The sequence below is a fragment of the Hypomesus nipponensis genome, chromosome 20 (assembly GCF_054491055.1).
Source record: "Hypomesus nipponensis isolate SF chromosome 20, ASM5449105v1, whole genome shotgun sequence".
NCBI classification, from domain to species: Eukaryota; Metazoa; Chordata; class Actinopteri; order Osmeriformes; family Osmeridae; genus Hypomesus; species Hypomesus nipponensis.
In genome coordinates this window covers 3355450-3375913 of record NC_140380.1, presented here as the reverse complement: position 1 = coordinate 3375913, position 20464 = coordinate 3355450, and the positions used below count along the sequence as shown (strand labels likewise).

Genomic DNA, 20464 nt, shown 5'->3' with positions numbered 1-20464 from the left:
TGGGGATTGGATCCAGACAACCCCCACAGTGTAGAAGCAGTAAGTCAGGTGGGATACCCCCACACGCCACCCTCCTAGGTACACTCGGGGTGTGCGTGTATGAGGGAAAGGGTCATCATTCTGGGGATTCATTTCCAGTCTAACCCTGTAAACAACATCAAACCCTCAGCACAACTCAGAAGGCCTCATAAGGTTAGGCATGGTCTAATATCTTGATCTTGGTTTTGCTCTTAGATGTTCTCAGGCAAGGTTGCATTTCAGGAAAAGGCAGAAAGCAGAAATGACAGGAATTGCAGTCATGCATACAGGAGTCACATCTCTTCAGTTGTGCATGCACTCACCCCCGCGCCTGCGCCCGCCCCCCCCCCCCCCCCCTCAGGCCATCTAACCCTGTTGTCTGTGTGTGTGTGTGTGTGTGAGTGTGTCTATCACTCCCAGTCAGAGCTCGGTCTTTATCTTGTGCATGAGCTCCTTCTGGTCGACCATTTCGGGCGATCGGTTCCACCGGTGAAAAGCCAGCAGGGCTATATTTTTAGCCGCCACCGAGCTCATCTCCATGGCGCTGCCTGCCCACTCGATGCCGTTCAGGTAGTAGAGGTTGGCGCCCAGCTCCACGGCGGGCAGGCTCTGGCCCTCCGCACTGCCATACCGCGGGTACGCCTGCCAGTCCGTCTCCTGGCAACGGGAGAATGTATTAGTGGGCCAGTGGGGTTGGCATAAATCATATTCTGCTCCCGGAAATATAGTACTTAGTATACTTAAAAGTCTTTGAATTCAAACATCTTCTGAATGGGAAATGAAATACTGAAAGCAGGAGTAGCAATACAGGGACATCACATTCCATTAGGTGAAAAAAGTCAAATTAAGTACCCAGAAACCCTCAAACTACAAACGATGAAACCTTAAAATTACAAATCTGGACAATCTCAAACTACAAACCCAGGAACACAAACCCCCAAACTACAAACACAGAATCCCTCAAACTAGAGATCCAGAAACACATTTGTTTCTCACCTGAACGGAGTAGTAGGACCGGAACAGGGTCTTGAGCTCGGCCCGTTCCAGAGGTCTCGGGGAGAACACCTTGTAGACCCCGGCTTCCTGTGGTTGTTTCCTGCGAAACCCGGCAGAGATGTTGACGGGGCAGATGCTGCCGGCGCTGTTGAAGAACAGACCGGGGGTGTCGGTGGTGAGCACGCTGGTGAACGGGAACAGACGTGGGTCTGGGAACCCAAAGTAGGAGCAGTTTAGGTAACCGTGGACGACGGTTGCCACAGTGTGGTGGTAGGAGCCGGGGATAATAGGTAACGGAGGGTCAAACCCCTGGAAGGAGACCCCAGAGTCCACACTGTCCTGAAGGGGAGTGGCCACTACCACTATGTCATAGAGCCCCGCCTCCTTTCCAGAACTTGAGGAGTAAGTCAGCTGGTATTGGACGCTCTCTCCTGTGGAATACAAGCAGTACATATGCACACACACAAACAAACACACACACACACACACAAGATAAACACTAAGGGATTCAAAATCCTGTCACCACTTTCATTATTAGACTTTCTGACCTTTTTTTCTCCTACGCAGACTTTCCAGGACTGGTAGGAACACTGGCCTGCCGTACCGTTGGTCTGTGGAGAGATGGTGTTGACCCGGGCCTGGACCAGGTTGGCTTTAGCCAGCTTCAGCAGGCCTGAGCACACCAGCTTGTTGCCTCCTTCCACCGCCCACAGGTTGGACTGCGCACCGGCTAGCGACACTGCACCTAATAACACACATGTTACTCTTAAAATAAAGATCACCTAAAACATGTATGTATTGATACACTATTGCAAAGCAATGTCTCCTTCCTAGAATGTCTGTATGAACATGTGATGCTCACAGAACACAAACACAAAGCCTGTACACTCGTATGCACATGATTATTAAACACAACGTCTCTCTGACATGGTTTGACATGTTGTGTGAGCCCTGACCTACGAAGGCAGGGATGCTGTTGTTCTGTCCGTAGTTGACCCTCGTGATGGGGGCGATGACCTCGTCTATGAAGCGCTGGGACACGCCCAGCTCCAGCAGGGACTCCGACAGCGAGCGGTGTGTCATGTTGAGGAAGCCAGACCCCCCCAGGGAGTGAAGTAGCTCTTCCACTGAGCTGAAGGCATAGCCGTGGGCCTGGTACTTATAGATTCTGGACATGACACACAAACGGGCAGACACACACACACAAAGGCAGACATACACACACCGGGCACACACACACACACACACAGGCAGACACATCCATGGGGCAGATATACACACATCCAAAAATGAATGATACACCACCCGCTATAACACAATTCCATACATTTCACGAACATTTATACATCCAGAAATACCCTCTCCAGTCCCCCTAACCTCATGAACTTCTCCATGATCTCCTCCACCCACATCTGCAGTCTGATGAAGCTGATGCCATAGCGCCACCACACACGCAGCAGGTCCAGCAGATACCTACACACACACACAAGCATGCGCAAACACACACACACACACACACACACACCAGGTACTTAGGAAGGAAAACTATGAAGTCATGTGCCAGACCGATGGACGGACAGACAAACACACAGAACAGATCTAGCAGTTACCAGTCTGTCTCCTCTAGTATGAGCTCTTCTCCGTTAAAGACAGCCGTTTTCCCCGCCACACTGCGACGATACTTTAGTCCTGAAAACGCACGCACGCACACACACCATCTGAAGTTAAGACCTGGACCTGAACACACACCCCATACATGTTGATCCTGCCTACCTGCCGCTGCCACGGGCAGTTACGTACCCAGCTGTTTGACGAAGTCCTGCATATGTAAGTTGAGGGAGTGAATGATAGACCCCCCCGACTCGTAGTCCTGATGGTTGACCGTCACCGTCGCTAGACGGCCCCCAACCTCACCCTTCTCGAACACGTCGATGCTGACCTCGGGACCAAAGTGCTGGCGCAGGAAGTGGGCGGTAGCCGTTCCACCGATCCCCGCCCCTACGATTGCTGTCACCAAAAAACGAGAGCAACCCTCACCACTAAAATCCTCTTATGAAGGGTTTGTTGTTTGAAATTACACTATTCATATATCTTTGTTGGTAGACATTGCTTTAAATGAAAGCATGGATGTGCCATTTGACAGCAAATTCTGTCAATTCAGAAATTCGATTTTGCAACCATGCGGCTTTGGAAATGTGCTTCGCTTCGGCACATTTACAGTATGTGTAAATCAGTACTGGACTGGTCAGTGGTAATAATGGCCTGTCATTGTCAGTCGATTAATCAATAGATTTAAACATAAATACACCCTTCTGTCATGAATCGACAAGGTAAACTGCCCACCTAGTTGCCCAATTAGTTGTGTAATTGTCGCAGAAGCGTTCACTACTACGACTAACGGCTAGCTCTACTTACTTGTTATCCAGCGCGATAGCTAGGATGCGAACAGTAGCGTAGTGGTGCATAGCTAGCCTAGCTAGCGACACTACTACTAGCATGGTTTTCTTACCAATTTTTGAGGGTGGGCTGCCGTCCAGCGGAGCAAACCCTGGGTCGCAAAACACTGAGAAGGGTGACAAAAGTACTGTAAGATATCGCAGCGTTTGATACCAGTCCATGTTGTTGACACAGCTGTTTGCCACCAGCCACAAAGTATAGTATGTGTGACAAAGAAGCGTCTGTATAGACCCAGCGTATCGCGTTGTCTTTCGTGATCTGTGGTGCGCATCACTTGCCCATAGCTCGCATGATATAATATCGGCTATCACGATAGGCGACCAAGCCTACTTGTTGAACAATTTTACCAGCATAGCTTTCGTTGGATCTTAATCAGTGCATGAGTCAAACTGAACATACTTGGAAAAAAAGAAAAAAAGAAGCCTAATACGGTTCCCACCAACCTGGCAACCCACCTAACAAGTCAATTGGTTTCCGGTGTTCTTGAAGGGTTGTCTATGCCAATTTGCTCTAGCCTAAGCTTAGTACTATAGCCTAGTTGTTACAGAAACAGAAACAAGCTACTTTGACAAAACTCTTATTTTGCCCGTACGAGTCAGCAGGTTAGGTTACAGTACATTTGATTGATCCGAATGATTCACTGTTTGAATATCCTGATATATGCTGATGTAGGATTTGTATAGGAAGTAGGCCTAGTGTAGGCCAACCTTTTAGACTTTAATTCCAAATATATTGTGCGTTTATCCTGGCAATTTTATGTTAAATTGTTAGGGTTGGAAAATGTGTCTTAATTCCAGACATACACAACATTGGCCAGCATCAGCCTTCTCAGTTTGTAGACTGTTTGCAAGAGGGATTAACACAGAAACACACGTGCGTGTATCTGCATGTCTCTTGACCCACTCTCCCTCCCTCCCTCCCTCTCTCTCTCTCTCTCTCTCTCTCTCTCTCTCTCTCTCTCTCTCTCTCTCTCTCTCTCTCTCTCTCTCTCTCTCTCTCTCTCTCTCTCTCTCTCACACACACACACTCAGTAAACGAAATGTCTGCTATAATTTCTTCACTATGCATCACAAAAAAAAGCTTTAAAAAAAAGAGCAGCAACTTGGGCTATTTGTCTTTCCGTGTATTTCTGTCTAGACGCAGATGAATCAACTACTGCTCCTTCCATCAGGGTAATGTAGGCTAGTTTCAACGTGAAATTATTTATTCCGATTATATATAAAAATATGCAAAGGGGGGCTTGTTTCTGTGTGTGGGTGTGATGAGGAGGTAGGCTAATAGGGAAATGAAACTCCCGCAGGCTCCCATTCATAACGACCAATTAGCATCCGCGACTTCGGGAACAGGTGTCGTTCTCTTAGATCTCAACACTGCTTCCGCTCTCCCTCTCCTCTGCGGCCCCCGCCCTTCCCCCTCTCCTGCCCCGGTTTATCATCCCGAGTCCTGCAGCCGACCGGAGAAGAAGCATGGAGTGGGGAATAGCGCCCTTCCATCCCCTACGTCTACAGGGACATCGGCGTCTTACTGTAGAAGGCTTCAGTGATGCCTCCTACCGTGGTCTCGTCTGTCTCTGCGCCGTCTGATATGTCCGTTCTGTCACTGATGTCGTAGCGCGCTGTGAGGTGAGGACGAGATCGGGATGCACTGCCGACAACAACAAAACAAAAACAACAACGACCTGAAAGATGAAATGCTTCTCCAGATACCTGCCGTATCTTTTCAGACCGCCCGGTATTATCCAGTCCTCCAGCTGTCACACCGAAGGTAGGCTACGGTATGTGTGTTTGTGATTGGGCATTAGGTTAGGTTGGTTGGTGTTTATTTATAGAAGGGAAGCAGAAGGTGCAGGAGAGTGGACAAGGATGGTCAGTAAATTTGTTACTAACAGGTAGACACATGCCATATGGTAGTCCAACTCATGTGACAGTAATGGAAGGAATGAGGAAAGAGAAAAGTGTGGTGGGGAGGAAAGGAAATGTGTGTTGAGGGGAGAAGAGAGAGCAGAGGAGTGGAGTGGAGAGAAAAAGAGCAGAGTGGAGGAGAAGAAAGGGGACAGAGAGTGGAGGAGAAGATAGGAGAGTGGAGAAGAGTCGAGGAGGAGAGTGGAGAAGAGAGGAGAGCGGAGGAGAAGATAGGAGAGTGGAGAAGAGTCGAGGAGGAGAGTGGAGAAGAGAGGAGAGCGGAGGAGAACAGTGTTTATTTACTGGGGTCAGCCACGTTGTCAAGGTCACACAGCGTGTTTACATCATCATATGACATGATACTACAGCCTACTGTCTTGTTAGCCAGATTTCAGACTTTATAACAGAGCTTCTCTCTCACTCTCTCCCTCCCTCTCTCTCTCCTTCTCCCCCTCACTCACTCTCTCTCTCTCCTCTCGCTTTTGCTCCCCCCTCTCTGTGTCTCTCTTTCTTTTTATCCTTCGCTCTCTCAAATCAATGGAAAAAGCTATTTGGGGAGTATATAAGGGGTGTTTGCTGTATGTGTGTGTGTTTGTGTTCGTGCTAAAAGCAGTCATCTGTGGCTGATGTCTGCATCCTTTGTGAGTAGTGATTGTTTCAGCAGGGGTCCTTCATCCTGCTGTCTGGTATATACTGGAGGACATTCCTTCTCCCTTCCCCTCTGTCCCTCCATCCCTTTCTTTCTTTATCCCTCTGTCTCCCTCCACCCCCACTCCCCTCCACTTATCCCTTTTCCTATTCCCCTCCTCTCACCCAATCACACATGTTTTGATCTTCCCCTCCTTTAATTTGTAATTCTCTCAATTCATAAATAAATGCTAAGTAAATGCTACATCCTCCATCATCCATGTATTCATCCATTTATCTATTTATCCATCCATCCATCCATCCATCCATCCATCCAATGAGATCATCTGGATGAGAAGATGATTCAGAAATCTGATCCTCCTCCTTCTCTTCCCTTCGTCCTCTCTTCTCTTCCTCCCATCCTCCTGTCCTCCCCTTCTCATATCCTCTCTTTCCCCTCTCCCCCCATCCTCCTCCAGGTGGGTGACTGTGTTCTTGTCGAACACACATTAGCATCAGGCAGGGCATTACAGGGCAGTCCTGCTGGCAGTGACTCAGCCAAGAGGAGGACACACAGACACACATGCAAGAGGACAAACACACACACGAGGACACACACACACAGAAGAGGACAGGACATTATGGTGTTAAACGGATCACAGGTTCTAAGAAGAGAACCTCCAGTTTCCTCCATGTCTGCCAGCACTTTCCCCTCATTGATTGTGTGCGCGCGCATGTTTGTGTGCGTGTGAGTGTGTGAAAGCATGCGTGTGTCTGTGAGAGAAAGAGAGAGAAATGACTTCTCGAGACTGAGAGTGATACGGGCACTTCTCAGCAAGCTGATGACCAGTTGTTATTGAGCAAAGGCTTGTTTCTACAGTGACAGGGGTGTGGTTTTCTTGTGTATGTAGCCGCTAGTTTTGCCAAAACGCCCAAATAACTTGGCCATGTGAGACCTACTGTTTAACACAGAAAATGGAATCACTGATACAGTGAGGACTAGTGTGTAACTGGTGTAATTGCTTAGTATGGCCAGTAAGTGGCGGTATATGTTTACAGATGATCCCACCAAGTGTGTGCGTGTATGTTTACGTTTTATGTGCCAGACTGCGGCTATTTATAAATATTTCTTTAAATATAAAATGATTATACCATGAAGTGTTCACACGATTTTACAATGACAGTAGAATCTTGCCTTGTGTATTTAATGAAGTGTGAGTGAGTTTGTGTCTGTGTGTGCAAATGTACATGTCAGTTGCCATAGTGATGATTAGATCAGTGGTGGTTGACCAAGCATGGTGTTTGTGTGTGAGTGAGTCTGTGTGTGTGTGTCAGAGGGAGGTTAATATCAGGGCCATATGGTTTGCTCACGGCATCCAGACTCTCTAAACGGTCACCTGTCGTTGCCACGGCAATAACGCCCTCTGAGGGGAGAGGGAATGATGTTTCCTTGTGACGGCTAAGGGCATGCTGGGAACCCACACGCACCCACTCACACATACTGCTGGTTTGGGAGGGTTGCTGCCGCTGGAAGTCTCTTTCTCTGCTTCTCCCCTCCATCCCGCCCAAGGCTCTCGACTGTGAAAGAGGTCCCATTTAGACCTCAGGACAACAGTCAAGGTCTGAATGAAAGAGTTGAGAGAGAAAAGCAGAAACAGATAGAACGTTAAAAGAGAAAAGGGGGAGAGAGAGACAGAATGGAGAACTAGACGATCAGGGAAGACGGTCAGGGAAGTGCTGTAATCATCATGAAGATCTATAAGATTATAGATAATCCTCCACAGGCTGCCTTTAATCCCCCTTCTTAATCCCATTACTGTTCTCTCTTTCCCTCTCTCTCTGTTTCTCTGTCTCTCTCCACCTCTCTCCCAGTCATTTTCTTTGTCTCTCCATCTCTCTATTTTTTCCTACCTCTATCTCCTTGCCTCTATATCTTTCCTCTGTTTATTATTCCTTCACATCCCTAAATTCTTTCATCTCTGTATTCATATCCTTTGATTTTCCACAGACCTGCCTTTCCTTACGGCCTTCTTTCTTTCCTTCCTTTCCTTCTCCACTGCATTCTTCTCACGGTGACCCAGGGCTGTCAGCTGTGGTGTTGTAGGGAGCAGGCAGAGTGATCATGTTTGTGTGTGTGTGAGAGACTGTGTAAGCCCTCCTTTCCCACCAACTCCCCCCCCCCCTCCACACACACACCCTTTTTCTTCTCCTCCCCTCCTCTTCCAGCTCACAATTCTATTTAGAGAAAAATAGGACAACTGTGACAAGGTAGACTGTGTGTGTGATTAAGGCAGTTATTATTGACCTGTGTGTCTCCTCTCAGGACAACAAGTTATACAAACATGTTAAATAACCTAGTCCCATTCATCCACACACACATATAGGCCTACAGTTGGTCCCCTGATGTAAGGTATCGCTGCCCCCGCATGTGCCCACAGACACCGATTAACACACATACACGCACACAATGAGTGATACACGCGCGCGCACACATATCACACAGAGTGATGCTGACGCAGGTCGACATAGCCAAGCTGTCGGGGCGGAGCCAACAACGCACTGCGTGAGAGAAGCGGGTGGCAACAGCATCCGTAGAGTATCACCCGGTGCCCGTACTGTCTGGCGACCGAGTGTCACGTCGAGCATTAGAACGGACAGCACAGAGAGACTGAGTCACCGAGCTCCGTTGCCAACAGACTTATGGACGGACGCATCACGGAGAAGAATCCACGCCGCTGTCATTGCTGTTAGAGCTTTACATGTAGAATCGTGGACATCCCCGCTGGTTTTTCTCTCCACTTGGGGAGGTACATCGATTCGAGGACCGCGCGCTTTCACCCCAGCATCCTCCGTTGACGTTGAACCGCTGGAAACATGACGACCAACGCGCAGCTCGCGCATTCCCGTCGCTGAGGGATGTTTTACTACTATGGATACTTCTTCCTTCTTTTCTGAACATGAAAATAAAAGCGTCACAAATGGACGAAGAGACCGACAACCGCAAAATCAACAACGGCTTTCTCCGGGACCACAACTATGCAACAGAAGGTAAAGGCTGAACGCTTCGAATGAATCCGTAGTCGGCATTAACACCCACGGTGGCGTGTGCTTTGTAAAATGGGTCTCAGTTGGCACTGTGTGGGAATGCAGTGTTGAGCTGATTCGTCGGTGTTTCGCAGCTCGTTGTGTTAATGCAGTCTTTGCGGTCTGCTATAAAGGTTGGCTAGACTTTTTCATGGTTTCAAGGTTGGCTAGTGGGTTTCATGAAACAATCAGTGCCGTTCAGCAATAAGTGGCCTTGGGTTAGGTTAAGTATAGAGGCCTGTTATGCAAGCAGAAGTACACGTTAAGTTCATTGTCACAGCATACACACAGTCCCTCGCTGGTATCAAACCTGCCACCTCTGGTCCCATGCGCGACCACTACCTGCTACGGCCAAAACGCTAGTCATGCATTGACGCTACCTACAGCTGGTGCCATCAATGCACAACAGACACACACACACACACACACACACACAGATACACCATCGAGTACACACACACACTAGTATAATGCCAGAGTCCACTCAGTCCAGTTCTGTGTTCTGTCCAGTGTGGGAGGTTATGTTGTGGAAGCCCATGTCCATGCAAGCATGTGATAAGCGTGTCTCATGGTTCCGTGACACATTTCTCACACAGACTGGAGATTATCCGCCCTCAAGATCCATCTGAGCAGAGACACACGGGTCATTTTGCACTTCTGATTAGTTGGCGTGTGAGTGTGTGTATCTGTCTATCAGTGTGTGCTTGTGCGTGCGTGTGTGTGTGTCATTCACTCCGATGCACTCAAGGGGATTCACTGTGTGTGTGTGTGTGTGTGTTAGTCACTCACATTGCGCTCATATCAGGGGATCTGCCGTGTGTTAGTGAGGGGTATACCTTCATCATGTTCTGGTGCTTATCTATCCCCCAGCTGGACCATGAGGGATGAGCCACACACACACACACACACACACACACTCCTGAGCGGACCTGTTGTAGGTTGCAGCTGTCTAGAGACCCCCTCCCTCCCCCACCCGCCTCGTCTCATCCGTCAAGAAGCTTTTCTTCTCTTTCTCTCGATGCACCTTCTCAAGGACAGGAACCCCCCTCCACCCCTCCTCTTTCTGGACCCCCCCTCTGCTAACAGCTCAGGTTAAGCTTATATCTGACTGTGACCGAGGCGGACCCATCTCCTTACCCACTGACCTACAAACACACATATGCAAACAGCGCCCCCCTCTTCCCACAACCATCCTCAGAGACTAGGCACCTGCTAGTACCTGCTAACACCCCCGCCGCCCCCTCTCCCATGCCGTTGCCCCATGGTAACACCTCTTCCCCACTCACCCCTCTCCTCTGTCCAACCCAGACAGGCAGTGGATGCTTTCTCAAAGCTAGTCTGAGAAAAGGAATAAATAAATCATGACAAGTGGATCTTACATACAAATATGTGACCCCCTGTCTGCTTCAGGCCCTAGGAAAGCAGACGTGCAGACAGACTTTGTGTTTTTAGAGGGAGAGACAGATTGTGTCATATGGTGATTTTCTCTAATCAGATCTCAGCTTCTTAGTTTCTGGCAAGCTGCGCCTCTCCTATCCACAACTATTCCCCTCCATCCCCCCTGCCTTTCCCTGCGCCCCCTCTCCCTCCCCCTGCCTTCCCCCGCACCCTCCCTCCCTGCCCTGCCTCCCATGAAACACATGTAAGCAGTAGTGTGCCTGTTTGCAATGATTTTTTTTCTTCTTCCAGCAACTGGTTCCTGCTAGATCATATAGAAGAGAGATGGAGAGATAGTGATATAAATGGAGGAAAGAGGGGGAAAAAATAGGAAGAGAAAAGAAGATAGAGGGAAAGATGTAGAGAAGTTTAGTGTGAGATACTGGGAGAAGGTGTTCAAAATAAACACGGCACAAATGCAGTGTATTAGCCAGGGACGTGACCTAGATTCAGTTGCTGTTTTTCTTTCGAAACGAAATCTGCTCCAATCTGAGTGCTCTTCTGTTATGGTATATGTGTGTTTGTGCTCTTCTTATGGTGTGTGTGTGTGTGTACTGTCTATGTTGATATCTGCATTGCTGTATGTCAGGATTAGATCCACTGATGCTGTGTTTTCAACACTCATCTTTAACGCCTGATTTTGGTGGGCAATGTGGAATTATCCTTTGAATATTCATATGTTTGGACGTGTGTCAAGTGTGTGTGCGTATGTGTCTACTGCAGAAACATGCCGATTGGAGTGGATATTTTTATGGAACTGGGAATCCCTGTAGAATTCCTTTTGCGTGAATGGAAGGAGTGTGTGTTTGCATAATCAAGACACTAATTTAGAGGTCAGGGTCTAGGGATGTGTGTGTGTGTGTGTGTGTGTGTGTCAGTGAGTGAGGATCAGACTTGGATAGATCTCATTCCAGAGGCAGGATGCCTTAGGTAACAAGGTAGCTGGTGAGGCAGTAGAGGGAACAGTAGAAACAGAGGTAAAAGCAACAGTAGAGCTCATTGTGTAATGCTGACCTGTCTTGCTAGCCTGCTAATCTGTCTGCGCTCCTCGTCTCCACGGTGATAAGCCATTGAACAATGGTCTGGCCCTGGACTACAGGAAACTCTCCCTCCTCCTCCTCCTCCTCCTCCTCCTTGTCCTCCTTCTTCTCACCAGCCCCCCTACTCCTCAGAATCCTCATCCCCCTTTTCACTCCTCCTTTCTCCTTCCAATTGCCCCCTCCACCCTCTCCTCAACACTATCCTCATCTTCTTCCTCACCCCTTTCCTTTCCCTTTCCCTTTCCCTTTCCCCCTCCCTCCCTCCCTCCCTCCCTCCCTCCCTCCCTCCCTCCCTCCCTCCCTCCCTCCCTCCCTCCCTCCCTCCCTCCCTCCCTCCCTCCCTCCCTCCCTCCCTCCCTCCCTCCCTCCCTCCCTCCCTCCCTCCCTCCCTCCCTCCCTCCCTCCCTCCCTCCCTCCCTCCCTCCCTCCCTCCCTCCCTCCCTCCCTCCCTCCCTCCCTCCCTCCCTCCCTCCCTCCCTCCCTCATCCACCTTCTTGCCAGACAGGCAGGATGAGTAGCAGGGCGCCATGGTCCAGCTCCAGTGCCTGTTAGACTGTGAGGCAGGATGTTAACATCGGACTGCTCACCCCTGAGTGAGAATAACAGGAGAGAGAGAGAGACACTGAGGAGGGGGAAGAAAGAGGGCATGGAGGGGGGTGCTGAAGGAGCAGGGGATCTTGGAAGAAAGCATATGGGGGCAGTGGAGTTGTGTGTGTGTGTGGGGGTGGGTGTGTGACCCACTGTTGTCGGCTCATTAAATGTAGATCGCTGACTCCATCTTATTCTGGTAACAGTTCCCTATCCTCCCCCTTCCTCTCCATCCTTCCCCTCTCCCCCCATTCACTGTCTACTGGCCTAGAGCACTTTGCACACCCACTCTGAGCTCTCTCTTTGTAACACACACACAGGTACACCCACACCCACAGCTTGTTCTGTGTTATTGCTTTGGTTTGGGGGTGGGGGTGGGACAGAGTAACGGGGCGGATATCGCTCATAAAAACCCCCCACAAAAAACAACGTAGTTTGACAACGTAGTTAAGGCGGCAGGCGTGTGTTGCTTAGGTGGCCGCCTTCACTGCAAAGTTCTGTGGGAAACCCTAAACTATAAACAACCAGGAAGAACCAGGAAGAACTAGGAACAACCAGGAACAACTATGAGGAACCAGGAGGATCCAGGAACAACCAGGAACAAACCCTTATATACAGTCATGTGCATCTCTCTCTCACACAAACACACATACCCTCTTCTAGGCGCTGGCGTATGTCAGTAATAAAGGTTGAAGAGCCGCAGAAATCCAGAGTGCAAAGTAATGGAGACTAATGTGTGTGTGTGTGTGTGTGTGTGTGTGTATATGTATGTGTGTGTCAGCAGAATAACTCTCCACTGTATTCTCAGTATTGCCCTGAGTCAGCATTGAGAGTGCAGAGCTAGTGAACGACAGTCAGCACTGCCCTGGTCCATTTCTACACTACAATACACTTCTCCCTCTCTCTCTTTTTCTCTCTTTATTTAGCCTCCTCTCTCTCTCTCTCTCTCTCTCTCTCTCTCTCTCTCTCTCTCTCTCTCTCTCTCTCTCTCTCTCTCTCTCTCTCTCTCTCTGTGTGTCTCTCTCTCTGTGTCTCTCTCTCTGTGTGTCTCTCTCTGTGTCTCTCTCTCTGTGTCTCTCTCTCTCTCTCCCCTCTCTCTCTCTCTCTCTCTCTCTCTCTCTCTCTCTCTGTCATTCTCACAATTGATGTATGTCCCCTTCTCTAAGCTGCAGTGCTGCAGCAAAGCTTCCTGAAATAACTATCCTGCTGGAGTGTGTTTGTGTGTGTGTGTGTGTGTATGGGCTGCCTCCCCCCCTCATTGATGCAGCTCCTGCAGTATCTTCTTGTGCCAAGCCTCACAGCCCCGAAGCCCCCCGCCCTACTGGTCCCCCCTCACCCCACCAGTGTTAGTTATGAACAGAGTTATCTCTCTGTTTCCCCCCCGGGGGATCCCTTATTATTCCTCAGAAATGAATTCCCTCTGGAGTCTCAGTACAGTGGGGTGTCCCCCCTCACTCTACGAGAAGCGGTGTGTGTGGGGGGGGGGGGCAGGAAGAAGAGAAGTAGATGGTGTGTGTATGTGTATTGTGTTTTTAATTTATTTATTATTTAAAGGACAACGCACATTAATCAACATACGCTATGGGTGAAACAACATTTAGATATTCACTTTAGTGTTTGTCCGATTTGTTTAAGAGCCTGCTACTGTCCCCCCCCCCCCCAAAGAGCTGTTTTAGGGGGGGCCAGTATAATAATGACCACCTGCCTCACTCTTTCTGTATCTCACACACTCCACGCCAGGACATGGAACCATGAAAGTGGTTCTGATAGCTGGAGATCACAGCTGTCCTGTGATCTGTGCAGGAGAGATTACATGTTCCGGTGTCTTCATGGTCCTCAGTGAACACACACACACACACACACAAGAATACATATAATTTGTCCTTTGTCTGTTTATATATTGTACGTGTGAATATATATATATATATATATATATATATATATATATATATATATATTTAACATGTGTGTTTGAAAGTTTTTTGTGATTGTGTTTTTTGATTGCAATACCTGTACAAAACATGCAATCCATTGATTGACTGTGTGGGAGGGAGGGAGACAAGAAGGCAGGGGATTAGCTAAAACAGTTAAGCTACTTAGAGCAGCAAGTCAACTTAAAAAGACACTGTCACCCTGATGAACCTGAAGTCCTGGTAGAACATACACACACACACACACATGGATTTGGCTTTGGGAAAGTTGTGGAAATATCTTTGGAAGTTTTTTTTTTTGTAGGGAATATGTGTATAGAATGTGCCACAGACTGTTAAATTATCTCCTCCACTCACCCCTCCTCTCCACTACACCCACTCGTTTAGCAATTGGGTTGTCATGGAAACCATCGTCTTAACTCTCCTTCAGACACAAACGGAAAACCCACATAAAAAAAAAAGGAATAGATATCCATGCTCTCTCTCTTTCCCTCTCCCTTACTCTATGTTGGAGTGGTTCTCCCCCCCCCCCTTCTACTGTCCTCCTTTAAGTCCTTTTTTTTCTCCCTCTCTCTTCTCTGGGGGAAAACAGACGTTTTTTTATTTCATTTCTTACATGTTTGGTATTTGAGTCATTGTGATGTGTGTATGTCTGTGCCAAAAGCTGTGTGTGTGTGTGTATGTTTCAGAGTGGCATGCTGCCACTTTCACTTCTGGTACCGAAGTCACACCGATGTAGGAGGAACCATCACACACATACATGACCTGTCTGCCCTCTTTAACAGCCAAGGGCTGAGCGGTTGTGGGAGAGATGGCGTGTGTGCGTGTGAGAGAGGGCGAGAGCGTGCGAGACAGGGAGTTTCCGCGAGGGAAAGAGTGAGTTTTGGTATACGTTGGTGCATGTGTGTGGTGGTGAGTCTGTGTGTATGTTGGTGTGTGCTTTGTGAGAATTAGAGAGTGTTTGTGTGTTGCGTTGCATGTGATGGCTATTAGCATATGAATTGAGCCAGTGACAGACAGGGTAGCAGGGGGTCGGGGTCGGGTTGGGGAGGGGGAGGGGTGTGTACTGGTGGGGTGATGATGGAGCCTGTGTGTGTGTGTGTGTGTGTGTGTGTTGGGGGGGGGTATTGTGTAAGATGTAGATGACCCCCCCCACTCTACCCCCTCTGGCCTTTCATTATTTTTGTGAAGAGAGGAGCTTTTGGCTTTGATTATGGTTTGTATGTCTGTCTGTCTGTCTGGCGATCTTTCTGTCTATCTGTGTGCCTGCCTGTCTTAGTATTAGTCTGTTTGTCCGTCACCCTGTCTGTCTGTATGTCTTTACTGCACTGTAATGTTGATATAACCCAGTTGATATTAAAGTCTGACACGACTAACATGTAACTCTCTCTCTCTCTCTCTCTCTCTCTCTCTCTATCTCTCTCTCTCTCTCTCTCTCTCTCTCTCTCTCTCTCTCTTTCTCTCTCCAGCGGACATCATCTCCACAGTGGAGTTCAACCCTACAGGAGAGCTGCTGGCCACAGGGGACAAGGGAGGCAGGGTGGTGGTGTTCCAGAGAGAGCAAGAGGTGGGTCGTGATGGGTCTCTCTCTCTCTACCCCTCTTCTCCCTCAACCTGGGAGACCTCTAGGTCCTTTCTGTCTGCCTCTCACTTCCCCTCTCTCTCTCTCTCTCTCTCTCTCTCTCTCTATCTCTGTCTGCTTTGTTCAGAATCACACACTAGGGACCACAGAGAAGGTTGAAAGAACCAGGTTGTCTAGCTGGCTGAGTAGCTGGTTGGTTTTGTGAACTGGATATTTGACTGTAGATCTCTTCTCGCCGTGTGTGTGTGTGTGTGTGTCTCTCTGCAGAGTAAGAGCCAGCCCCACAGGAGAGGAGAGTATAATGTCTACTGCACCTTCCAGAGCCACGAGCCAGAGTTTGACTACCTGAAGAGTCTGGAGATTGAGGAGAAGATCAACAAGATCCGATGGCTTTCTCAACAGAACCACGCCTACTACCTCCTCTCCACCAATGGCAAGGCATCGCTACTACCGCACACACACATATATACATACATTTATACACACACACGGGCTAGGACATGGCACCGCAAAAATGATACTGATTGCACGGGATCACAGCTGTACTTTGATCTGTGCAGGAGAGATTAAATGTCCATGTCTCTTCATGGTCCTGAGTGAACACATGCACGCACCTGGTGTTTGTCAGGAGGTGTAATCAGGTTAATTGGAGTGTATTGATCTGAGATCATTCATCTGATAGTAGTTGATATGTCTGCCAACCCTCACTGGCCTGGCTCCAGCTAACTCAGCCGTCATTCATCCCCTCCTCTGCTCTGCTCCCCTGTCCTCTCTGCTGCTCTCTTCTCCACCTCTCTCCCGTCCTGTCCTGTCCTGTCCTCCCCTAGATAAGACAGTCAAGCTGTGGAAGATCAGTGAGAGAGACAAGAGATCAGAGGGATACAACCTGAAAGATGAGGACGGACGTATGCGAGACCCCAGCACCATCACTTCCCTCAGGGTGAGTGGGTATTCGTGTGTATGTGTGTGTATCTCAAGGTTGACGCCGACATCGATTTTTTTCCGAATATTTGTTTACTCTGTCTCTCCTCCCCCCACCTACCCCCCAGGTGCCTGTGCTGCTATCCATGGACCTGATGGTTGAGGCCACACCCAGACGGGTGTTCAGTAACGGACACACCTACCACATCAACTCCATCTCTGTCAACTCCGACCTCCAGACCTACATGTCTGCTGACGACCTCAGAGTCAACCTGTGGGACCTGGAGATCACGAACCGTTGCTTCAGTATCCTGTCCACCTCTCGCCTACGCTACACGCTATGAACACACACTATGCACACGCTACATGCTATAAACGCACACTAAGCACATGCTGCATCTCTCTAATAATGCCAGAAATCTCTGTTTGTTTGCGTGTTTGTGCGTCCACGATGATCTGGAGCAGTGGTTTCCCGGCTCCAACACACCTGATTCAAATAAATGGTCAAAAGTAGGCTTCTGCAGAGCTGGATAACGACCCATTCATTCACGACCCAAACACACCTGATTCAAATCAATAGGGAGTTGATTGATCTCTTGTCCTCGCATACCAGGAGATCCTTTCCGCATGCACGTCACGTGAACGCCCGCATCATAGTTACGGTGCAACTTGAACAGGCTGTTAAAAGGGGCTACTGTGAGCTGAATGCTGTCTTTGCCATGCTCAAATTGGTCAAGTTAATGCAAAAACAATTCACTCACATTATTATCTCGATGTCCCTTTCAAGGCGGAAATCAAGCCTACGCCCTTGCCCTAAATATTTCACTGCAACCTCAACTAAATAGTACAACATTTCTTAATATGTAATGAAGGCCATGGTGCGGATTTTACACACATACCAAGCGTTTTTAAGTTTAAGGTAGTCGAGCACAGCTTCTGGTGTGTGTCACGGGGAACTGCTCTTTAGAAAATTGTTCACCCCGAAGTTGATATCAGATTTTCGCCCCTTCCCCTGCCCCAAACCACATAATCTCACTCTGAACTTTTGGTGAAATTTTGCAGCCATATATAAACATATGGACACACTACATGCTATAAACATACCCTATACACATGCTACATGCTATAAACATACCCTGTACACATGCTACATGCTATAAACATACCCTATACACATGCTACATGCTATAAACATACCCTGTACACATGCTACATGCTATAAACATACCCTATACACATGCTACATGCTATAAACATACCCTGTACACATGCTACATGCTATAAACATACCCTACACACATGCTACATGCTATAAACATACCCTACACACGGTGTCGTTATGGTTGTCGTTTTGGATTGTGTTTTTGCCATGGCTGTTGTTTGTGTGTTTGTTCTTGTTGTTGTTGCTGCTCCTTGACCCCCCCCCCCAGACATCGTGGACATCAAGCCGTCCAACATGGAGGAGCTGACGGAGGTGATCACGGCTGCAGAGTTCCACCCCCAGCACTGCCACACCCTGGCCTACAGCAGCAGCAAGGGCTCCATCCGCCTGTGCGACATGAGGGCCGCCGCACTCTGCGACCAGCACTGCAAACGTGAGACTCAGGGTGGAGTGTGTGTCTAAAACTCTGTGTGTGTGGTGGAGGGCGTGTGTGTGTGTCTTTGGACTGGATGGGTGGGGTCATTTGTGTGTGTGTGTGTGTTGTGGGTTTTGTTTTAAAGATACCTTCTCTCTGCTTATTTTGTTCCTCTCGTCCTCTGCCTCTTCATTCCCCTCTTATTTTGTCCCTGTCTATATTTCTGCATATCTCGTTCTCCTCCTCTCCTCTTTTTTTTTAACCCCCCCTCTCTGTAACCCCTTTCCATCCCCTTTTCTGTCTCCTTCTATCATTTCTCTCTCTCGCCTCCCTCCCTCTCCAACCCCTCCCTCTCCAACCCCTCCCTCCCTCTCCAACCCCTCCCTCCCTCCCTCTCTAGTCTTTGAGGAGCCAGAGGAGCCCAGTAATCGCTCCTTCTTCTCTGAGATCATCTCCTCGGTCTCCGACGTCAAGTTCAGCCACAGCGGACGCTACCTGATGACAAGAGACTACCTCACCATCAAGGTGTGGGACCTCAACATGGAGAACAAACCTTTGGAAACCTACCAGGTAATACACCGTACCACAACACTGTACATTACCAGGCAATACACGGTACCATAACACTGTAATTTACCAGGTAATACACCATACCACAACAGTGTACATTGAGTCTCATCTGAATCCACAACACTTTATTGAGGGTAGGTAAGCCTTGTCTGATGGTACTAACCTGTCTGTCTATCAGTCTGACATTGTGTATGTGTGTATTTTTGTGTGTGTATGTGGTTGTATCTGTCATTAGGTGCATGACTACCTGAGAAGTAAGCTGTGCTCGCTGTACGAGAACGACTGCATCTTCGACAAATTTGAATGTGTGTGGAACGGCTCTGACAGGTCAGTCAATCAAATAGGCTGCAGGGGATTGTGGGTCGTTTATAAAAAACCTGCGGATCAAGAAGGGTACAGGAAACCAACACGACAGTTGAATATAGACCCTGTAAACTGACCTTCTTTCTGACTGTTTTAAAAAGTGTTTTTCCTTTTTTTTCTCCTCCCTTATTCCCCCCTCGTCCTATCCCTCCCTTCCTCCTTCTCTTCCTGCTCCCCACCATCCCTCCATCCCAGTGTGATCATGACCGGCTCCTACAACAACTTCTTCCGGATGTTCGACCGGGGCACCAGGCGGGACGTGACCCTGGAGGCGTCCCGGGAGAGCAGCAAGCCCCGCGCCGTGCTCAAGCCCCGGCGCGTGTGCGTGGGCGGGAAGCGGCGCAAGGACGAGATCAGCGTGGACAGCCTGGACTTCAACAAGAAGATCCTGCACACCGCCTGGCACCCCACGGAGAACATCATCGCCGTGGCTGCCACCAACAACCTCTACATATTCCAGGACAAGGTCAACTAGGCCCCCCTCCCCTCCCCCTCGGCTTGGTGATGAGGTTATCGCTTGACTGGAAGGTGGGAGCGAGACTTCTTCTTTGCACGCCCTCCTGGATGGGTTGTTGCCAAGAGACACAGATTGATTGACAGCTTCACAGCCCCTCCTTCGCCCTCCAGAAGTGGGGCCGGGCTGATGACATTTACCCAAGATGCACTGCAGCCAGGAGTCTGGCATGATGACCTCTGACCCCTATTGTATATTTCTTTTTCCCTTTCCAATTCCCTGGTGTTGGTAGCTGGTCTGACTAGAGGACAAACGGGCAGAGAGAACGGGCAGCTTCCAGAAGGTTCCGTCTCCTTAAGAGGATTGAGACAATAATGGCCTGATCTGAAGCCCCCCAGCCCCTCCTACACTCATGGAGTCCTGAGACAGCTGCTGGTGTAAGCTACCCAGTATCAAACCCTGCGAGGCTTGACTGGCTGAAAATGCCTCACAAGCCAAATGACTTGTGTATTTGGGCTGAGCTGGGACACCGACTCGGTCTAACCCTGATGTGTTCTGGATGCTGTTGGGCTGAAGTGAGTTTCACACCTCCTCTGCCATCCTTTCCTTTGCCTCTTTATGTCATCCTTTCATTCGCTCAACGACATATCTGATGACTTTGTTCCGTAAGAGAAACCATGTGACCTGATTGTAGCAACGCTTGACTTTTTGCTCATGATTTTGTTTTCTAAAGAAATGTATAATAAAAACAACCTGACTAACCATATTTCTCATGCATCGGTTGTTTTGGGTTACAACGCATTTTTACAGGAGCCCAAACATTTCACTTCAGTACATCTGACCTGAACTTCATTCTAGATTGAGTCCACAAGATCAGTATAACATGGCATTAGAGCACACGCACGACAAGACCAGGTG

At 48.7% G+C, this 20464-nt stretch overlaps 2 protein-coding genes across 2 annotated transcripts; one reads left to right on the top strand and one right to left on the bottom strand.

Moving 5' to 3' along the window:
- Positions 1–376: 376 nt before the first annotated feature.
- pcyox1l (prenylcysteine oxidase 1 like) lies at positions 377–3866 on the bottom strand. Its single transcript, XM_084684323.1, has 8 exons — positions 3524–3866; positions 2815–3021; positions 2625–2703; positions 2392–2487; positions 1971–2182; positions 1619–1759; positions 1015–1445; positions 377–675 (listed from the first exon to the last, which is right to left on the bottom strand). Exons 1-8 carry the CDS (start codon positions 3630–3632, stop codon positions 439–441), a joined length of 1512 nt encoding a protein of 503 aa, XP_084540449.1. The 5' UTR covers positions 3633–3866; the 3' UTR covers positions 377–438.
- Positions 3867–8486: 4620 nt separating this feature from the next.
- Positions 8487–20353, top strand: LOC146245174 (serine/threonine-protein phosphatase 2A 55 kDa regulatory subunit B beta isoform-like). Its single transcript, XM_084683668.1, has 9 exons — positions 8487–9047; positions 15549–15646; positions 15929–16094; positions 16489–16601; positions 16711–16888; positions 18013–18177; positions 18560–18729; positions 18965–19056; positions 19288–20353. Exons 1-9 carry the CDS (start codon positions 8957–8959, stop codon positions 19565–19567), a joined length of 1353 nt encoding a protein of 450 aa, XP_084539794.1. The 5' UTR covers positions 8487–8956; the 3' UTR covers positions 19568–20353.
- The last annotated feature ends 111 nt before the right edge of the window (positions 20354–20464 follow it).

Bases quoted from the DNA above. Each gene is read 5' to 3' on its own strand.
- pcyox1l (XM_084684323.1), bottom strand. From the start codon at position 3,632: ATGGACTGGTATCAAACGCTGCGATATCTTACAGTACTTTTGTCACCC. The intron at 2,704-2,814 runs GTACGTAACTGC...GTGCGTTTTCAG, and splicing joins GGACTTCGTCAAACAGCTGG to GACTAAAGTATCGTCGCAGT. The intron at 2,488-2,624 runs GTAACTGCTAGA...GTGTGTGTGTAG, and splicing joins ATACTAGAGGAGACAGACTG to GTATCTGCTGGACCTGCTGC.
- LOC146245174 (XM_084683668.1), top strand. From the start codon at position 8,957: ATGAAAATAAAAGCGTCACAAATGGACGAAGAGACCGACAACCGCAAA. The intron at 18,178-18,559 runs GTGAGACTCAGG...CTCCCTCTCTAG, and splicing joins CTGCGACCAGCACTGCAAAC to TCTTTGAGGAGCCAGAGGAG. The intron at 18,730-18,964 runs GTAATACACCGT...ATCTGTCATTAG, and splicing joins AACCTTTGGAAACCTACCAG to GTGCATGACTACCTGAGAAG.